The 7,953-nt window shown below is 40.2% G+C and overlaps 1 protein-coding gene across 1 annotated transcript in view; it reads left to right on the top strand.

The window, feature by feature from the left end:
* Positions 1–58: 58 nt before the first annotated feature.
* LOC101857936 overlaps positions 59–7,953 on the top strand; it is a gene marked incomplete in the record, with an annotated part of 95,305 nt that continues 87,410 nt past the window's right edge. Inside the window, 1 exon segment of the mRNA XM_013080089.2 lies at positions 59–846. Coding sequence (XP_012935543.1) covers positions 679–846 — 168 coding nt within the window.

Below are 7,953 nucleotides of genomic sequence, written 5' to 3'. Positions count from 1 at the left end.
TGTACATACAGGCACAGACACACACACAGACACACACACAGACACACACACAGACACACACACAGACACACACACAGACACACACACAGACACACACACATCCACTCACAAGGGTCTGAATAAAAACGCGCGTACTTTTGTTTGTGTGTGCGCGTCTGTGTGTTTATGTGTCGGTATATAATTAATATGGACCTTTCAACCCAGGAACGTGATTTTCACAATAACTCTGTAACCTGCTGTTTAATTGATTCGCCTTCAAGTTAAAGGACTCGTCTGTCCTGCCCCGTGTTTGAGTGACGTGTGCTGACAACAAGCGACTATTGTAGAACACGAGGCAGATGTGGTTATCAATCAGCTTATCAAAAATATTATTAAAGGAAAAAATGAACAATGAAAACAATGACAATAACTGTTCTGAAACATTCCAATGGATTAAAACATAACTGGGTTTTTTAGTTGTTTTTTATTTTTCGTTTTTTAGATATTGAAAGAAGACATTGAAACAGAATGAGCGTCTTATCTGTGTTGTTGCTAATTGATTAGACGTTCCCGATTTCCCACTGAACAAATTCTCAAAAACCGTCGTCATGGACACCGCAAAGGGACTCTGAACCTCGAACCTGTACAGGTGTTAAAAAATTCAGCTTTAACATTTGTCGCAGTCTGGCGATTGTCCCCATGAGGAAGATCACAATAACGTCGTCCAAAATGCCTTACCGGAAAAAATCTGAAATTCCCAAGGCATGGAGTATGGAGACGCTCCCACCCCCTGGCATGGTGACGTCACGGCCACTACGGAAAAAGGGTTTATTTCATACCCAGACCTGTATGGAAGGCAGTTGGCAGGTGAGTTCTGCAGGTTTTTACGGATTGTGTTTGTTTTGCATTCTGTTTTGTTTTGGGTTTTGGGGGATTGTAAGTTGGTTTTACTTTTTAAAAAATCTTATGTCATTTATTTGTCTTTTTTGTTGTTTATCAATTTTTCCCGTGAGGTTTGGGACGGGCTGGGGGTGACAAAACTCAATGCTGAACCCAACACAAAGTGTACTGTGTTAGAAAGCGAGAAACCAAAGTTCATGGAAACTTGCAGGTATTTTTGGTGATGATGGTGTGTTATCAAATACACAAGTAAAAATTAATAAAGACATCCATACCAGAGTAGTAAATAATAGACCCAACGATCAAACTATTTTCGCTCTATAGATATTTGAGCAATAATACGATGTCTATAAGCTGAATTTTTACTATTTCTGCGCAAGTAAATAATATATTCCCAAATGCTATTTCGAAAACAGACCCGAGGACTCTTCTTCGTTCGAGTTAACGTAGTGTTTTAAACAAACATTCTTTACCCTAATCTCCCATATTTTTTCCTGAGTATTCCGTAAACCTCGCTCTATTCTTTTGGAGTTTTTTTAAATACACGCATACTTACATTTGTACCAGTGGGTGATTGGAGGGTACCACTGGTAGGTCTTTTTTATTTCCTTTCCCCAAGTTGTTTCTGCTTATCACTCTTACTTTTTCCCAACTCTAAATGACCATAAATTGTGTCGATGTACTTCTCATTACTTAAAAAAAAACCAAAAAAAACCCCGCTAATATCTTATTCAGTGCTTAGACAAATCCGCAAACTCACAATCGGTATATTGCTGGTTACTCTGTTGACGATTTTTTTTTTCTTTTTTTGTTTTTAGTAGTTTATGTAGCTATGTCTGTTCTGATCATGCTGACTCACTGTGGCATAAAACTCTAACTCCAACAGCCAAGGCACTTGCAGATGTAAACTCACGCACACACGCACGCAAACACAAACACAAACACAAATACACACACATACACACACACACTCACACTCACACTGGTATCGGCTTGATCTGGCAGTGCCATTCACGTTAGGAAACCTGAGCTTTGACACATGCACACGCACAAGTAGGTACAGCTCAATGAATTTGTGTCATGTACAGTTAGGGAAGATAAGAGACCACACCCACAATCCTTTGTTCACATTGAGTCACGGTATTTCGTTCCACTACAGTTTTATTATCAAACTACTGATTTTGAATTGCCAACGAGATGAATGTTTGTGGAGAGTTTTCATGACTAACCACCCACTTAGAATTACCGCAGCCCTATTAGAGTCGGTCGTTATAGTATAATGCCCAGTCTCTCAAATAACCCGACCACGACGTCAACAGAGACGGTAAACCTATAATATTCTCTCTCTATATATATAAATATATATCTTTGTAGATAGATAGATAGATAGATAGATAGATAGATAGATAGATAGATAGATAGATAGACAGATAGATAGATAGAGAGGGGGGTATAAAGATAGAGAGAGAGGGATAGCGAGATAGAGAGAAAGAGAGATAGAAAGATAGAAATAGATAGGGTGAGGGGGAGGAGGAGAGGAGGGGAGAGAGAGGAGGGAGGGGGTTGAAAGAAAGCGAGAGTGAAAAATAGAAGAGAGAGAGAGAGAGAGAGAGAGAGAGAGAGAGAGAGAGAGAGAGAGAGAGAGAGAGAGAGAGAGAGAGTGTATGTTTGAAATAGATAAACATGATTTTTTTAAAAAGATTTTTAAAAGTAAATGTAGGATAAGCACAAACGCTTTTAAGTTTCCGTATCATGGCGCGATGATCGATGAAGTCGAACTAAGTGACCCTAGAACGTATAATGATATAGCACCATCCGAGGAGAATTCACCCTTCTTAGTTGGATGACTCGAGTCTCGAAGGACGTCTACATTACCGGGAGCACTTCTTGTGGCCGAAAGCCCTGTTTACAGAATGGTAGCTGAGTGGGTGTTCCCGGCAGGTATTCAAGTACCACTCGGTGACGTCATAGCAAATCACAAATGTTTTCGGAATTGTTCGGAAATTCACCCCCCGAGCGATAGAGAACAATGATGCGTGTTTGTGTATGTTTTGTTTTGGGGGAAGAGAGGGGAGAGCCGGTGCACAGTCAATTAAGGCACACACTTATGAACGTTTGTTTGTTTGTTTGTTTGTCTGCTTGTTTGTTTCTTTTAAGTGTATATATTATTATAGGCCTGCGATTTTGTGTGTATGCGTTTGTTCAGGAAGTTAAGAGACAGGCTTCTGTAGTGTAGCGGTTAGACGCTTTGCTGTCGCACACCGGAGACAGTGGGTGGTTGGCGGGTGCTCTGGTATGGTTCGCTTCTTCTTTGCTATCAAACACCTGTCTTCTTTATCTCCCCTCCTTTTTTCTGTGTTTGTTACTCTCTTGTAACACCTCTAATCTTCGGCACTTATAATATGACCTAATGGTGTTACAAATGCCGTAAAACTCTTACTACGAGCTCGTAAAACTAACACAGGAGGCCCGAGTTTGATTCCCGAGTGGGGACAGTTCTTATCAAGTATTTCGGTCTTTCTCCTGGGATGTTGTGTCCCTCTTAGGCCAGGTTGGCCTTGACTGGCAGAGTAAAAGCCTGCCGCCTCCAATATAATGTAAACTGTATCGATGTTGGTGTAAAAAAAAAAGATTGTTTAGATGAAAATCTGTTAGTCTAATATGTTATTAATATTATTATTATTATTATTATTATCATGTTGTTGTTGTTGTTGTTGTTGTTGTTGTTGTTGTTGTTGTTGTCCTTTTCGCCTGTTCACTATTTATCTGTTGTTGCGGGGATTTAAGTAATGATAGTGAAGATGTTTACAAGCTAATTAAAGAACAAGTGCTGCTTTTTCTTTTTCTTTCCTGTATTTTTAATACGCTATCAAACTCACACGTGGGTGGTTGGCAGGTTTTCTGGTGTGGTTTGCTCCTTCTTTCCTATAAAAAAAATATATTGTCTTTATCTCCCCTCCTTTTTTGTGTTTGTTACTCTCTTGTAACACCATTAATCTTCAGCACTTATATGACCTTATTTTGTCGCAAGTGCCGTAAAACTCTTACTAAAACACACCCAAAAAAACAACCCTCAAGCGACATCAGATCTTGCATCCTGCCAGACGCCAGCTACCCTCCACACATCCCTTCCCCCCCCCCCCCCTTGTTTTAAAAAACCTACAGTAAGGAAGACGTTACAGTGCTATTTCTTTTTTTTTCTCTCTTTCCTCACCGCACTCTTCGTTCACAATGTAGAAAGCATCATGAAACAAATAGTGCCATTTTACTCGCACAAGGCACTAGCCGAGTTTAGACACTCTCGCATCAGGTTCCCTGTAAAAAGGGATTTTGTTTCCTGGGCTCTATCCATTCGTCGCCGGGGAACAATAATACGAAATGGCAGACCAAATGCAGTTAGAGGACGTTCCACTCACTCCCACTCCCTCAGGTTTTTTTTACCTCCTTCCTCCAACCTTGTTAGTTGCCTCTTTGAAGTCTTTGTCTATTTCCGAACCCAACTTCGGCTGCTGGTTTCTGTCGAATTTGGCTAAATTAAAGGCCTATACTTTCGTGCTGAAATTGAATTGTCATGCCGGTTACCCCAATTTGCAGGAATTTTTCAGTCTTTCTTTACTTGGCTCCAATTTTTTGTGAACAGTCACAGTAGTGTTTTATGGAGCTTCTCTATTTTTTGCGTGCGATTTGTAACTTTTTAAAAAAGTTGGACGTCGTGTGATATGGTGGCAGTTGTCTGTCGTGTGTACTTTATAGGGTTCTTCTGAAACCATCGCCTTATTCTAAACTAGTTACTGGAGCACAATAATCACTTTCTACTCTATGGCGTGTTACTTTTATTTCTAGATGTTGTATTGTACGGAAGTCTTTCTTTCTCACTTTAGATACTGTGATTATGACTTAAACCGCCATCCGAGCTTACTTTTTTAACTTTCAAGAAATCGATACAATAATAAACAGATCCCTATAACATCAGTAATATTATAGTAAGACACATCTTTACAACTTCCTTGATTTCAAACGTATTAACTCTGTCTCTCTTCTGGAGCATATTAAGGAAGTCAAGATCTGAAGTGGTACATGGACAATCTCATTGCTTTATGTCCATTGCCCTTTTCAAGCTGTATCAAGCATACTGCCTTAAGGTTATTTGTCTAGACGCAAAAGCCATACCATACACACAGATACTGAGAGAGACATTGTAACAGCCTGCGGTAGAATAATATTACTATATTTGTTGGGTTTGTTTTGTGAGGTGTTTTTTGTCGTTGTTGCTTTTTTGTTGCTGTTGTTATTGCTGTTCTTTGTTGATGTTTTGTTGTTGTTATGGGGTTGCTTTTTGTTGTTGTTATGGGGTTGCTTTTTGTTGTTGGGTTGTTTTTGTGTTTTTTGTGTGGGTTTTTTTTTGGGGGGGGGGGGTAGCTTGGTTATTTAGGTTTTAAAAAACATTTCGCAGGCAACTTTCATTTACAAACCGGTTGTGACCAGTTGTAAGGGCAGTGGGAACATTAGTCACCCTCCCCCACGACATACTTCTGTAAGTGATTTCCCCACGAAATCGTCTATTATCGCCAGTAATGACCCACGATCTTTAGGGAATTGGCAACAAGTCTCGCCGGCCCACCAACCCTGATTGTCTTCGCCTGCCTTAGGGGCCAGTGCCCAACTTGCCAGAGCGTTTGATCTCTTGGGTGAAAATGCTGACGGTATATTTTGGCTCGCCACATAGCTTTTTGCTATTAATATCATTTTCCAGAACCACGTTCAATCCTCACCCTCCCAATCTCTGTGTCTGTCTGTCTGTTTGTCTGTTTGTCTGTCTGTCTGTCTCTCTCTTTCCTCTCTCTCTCTCCCCCCCCCTCTCTCTCTCTCTCTCTCTCTCTCTCTCTCTCTCTCTCTCTCTCTCTCTCTTTCTTTCTCTCTCTCTCCTTCTTTGGCTCCCAGAAAAACGATTGTCGTACGGATACGGTTTGAAATGTCGCTATTTTAAATTTGAAGACAACCACTCTCACATATACTTTCTTTTTTTTTTTCTTCAAAAACGTGGATTGTATTGGTAAATTTTCTGGATTATACAGATTAACTATTCTCGGCCATTGACAATAACCTAAATCATATAAAAATGGCTATTTTGTTACTCGTCGTTTGCTTACACCAATATATTTAAAATAACCTCGTCAAGTTCAGACAATATCTCATTTCTCCCGACGTTATGTATGGCCTCTGTCTTGAAGACACCAGTTTTCTTTCTTTCAGAATAATAATGAAGTAGACTTTTAGAATATGCACCACATTTAAGTCTACCACAATTATATTTTTAGCACTATTGTTGCTGTTAAAGATTGTGATGTATTATGTAATCAATCGTTAGTTGCGAAAGGGATGTTTAATATTCCAAAGCAGTCAATTAATAATTGTGTAAAAGGATGTAAGTACCTGCAAAATACTGGACATTGTAGATCTGTTGATTGTTCTTGTTGCCATGGTTAACTCTTGTAGAGATAGATAGATAGATAGATAGATAGATAGATAGATAGATAGATAGATAGATAGAGAGAGAGAGAGAGAGAGAGAGAGAGAGAGAGAGAGAGAGAGAGAGAGGGGGGGAGCGTGAGAGCGAGAGAGGGAGTCATGTACCCAAAGACGGACATGCAGATATCGACGGAGATTTTCTTTATGCAGAAAATCCAGTATGACATAAATGTGATCAGGTAATTTGACCACTCTCCCCGCTCCTAAATAGATACAATCACTATTAATTTATCTTCCCCTTTCCTGATGCTGACTTGCACTCTTCAACTCCAAGGACAGTTGTACTGTAAGGCTATCTCGCGTTCCCCAATGACACATAAACCCCCGTCTCGTGATAACGACTCATTTTTCTACTGCCGTAACTACGAAGACGTGGCGACAAGAAACGCGCTGTTGGTGTATTAATCAGCAGTTGGTATTCAAATGGCACTGAGCTGGAATGCACTCGAAGATTGGAGTGAGTGGAGAGATGCTTAGCGTACGATAATGTTGCTTGAGGGAGTTCAAATCACCTTGACATGTGTGTAAAAGTCTCGGCATTGTGAAATACGCTGCCCTTGCTGATATACTCAGCTCTTGGGATGTAGATGAACTAGACGTCTTGATTAGAGCTTTCGAAGTTCAGAGACACTTAAAACACATCGCGTTTGTTCTGTATCTATACATGGGGCCGCAGGTTTTGAAAGATATAAAACCAGCACCCATGGTGTAGCAGCTGCGCTTCAGAGAAACTGAGTTCGATTCTCAGGTATAGGGAGGATTTTTATCGAGTATCCCTCTCAGCCCGGGTTGGCTCTGACAGGCAGGATTGAAACCAACCTTCTAAATGACCTAAACTATATCCCATCACTTTTCATGGGTTTCCCTGATCTAATAAAGGGTTTTCTTAATAAGTGGATTTGTATTTTCCTGTTGCATTCTTAAGGCAAAGATATTCTAGGCTCAAGATATAGGCTACTGAGAAGGCAGTAAAAAAGAGAGAGAGAAGGAGAGAGAGAGAGAGAGAGAGAGAGAGGGTGAGAGAGAGAAAGAGAGAGAGAGAGAAAGAGAGAGAGAGTGAGTGAGAGAGAGAGAGAGGAAGAGATACTGTACAAAACACAACAAAGAAAATGAGAGAGGGAGAGAGAGAGAGAGAGAGAGAGTACGCGCGTGTAAATATGTGTGCGTGTGTGTATGTGTGAGTATGTGTGTGTGTGTGTGTGTGTGTGTGTGTGTGTGTGTGTGTGTGTGTGTGTGTGTGTGTATGTATGTATGTATGTGTGTGGGTGTGTGCGTGTGTGTGTTTGTTTGTAAACACGTAATAAAGATATTGTTCTGCAACCAAAGAGTGTAACTTGAAAGAACATGATATTGAATTCTGGAAGCCTGCAGTATTCACATGGGAAAGTCTACAAATAAGTATTCGACTAGAATCTAAATAAAAAAGGCAAACAAGAGTCATTAAGTCTTAAAAAATTTAGCAGTTATCTGACGCCAAGTTTCGACGAGCCAACCTGCAAGCAACTAATACAAGAAAAAATCGACCTGTAGAAAGAGCGAATTATA

The sequence above is a fragment of the Aplysia californica genome, unplaced genomic scaffold (assembly GCF_000002075.1).
Source record: "Aplysia californica isolate F4 #8 unplaced genomic scaffold, AplCal3.0 scaffold00074, whole genome shotgun sequence".
In the NCBI taxonomy this organism is placed as follows: Eukaryota; Metazoa; Mollusca; class Gastropoda; order Aplysiida; family Aplysiidae; genus Aplysia; species Aplysia californica.
This window is presented reverse-complemented; position numbering and strand designations above follow the sequence as displayed.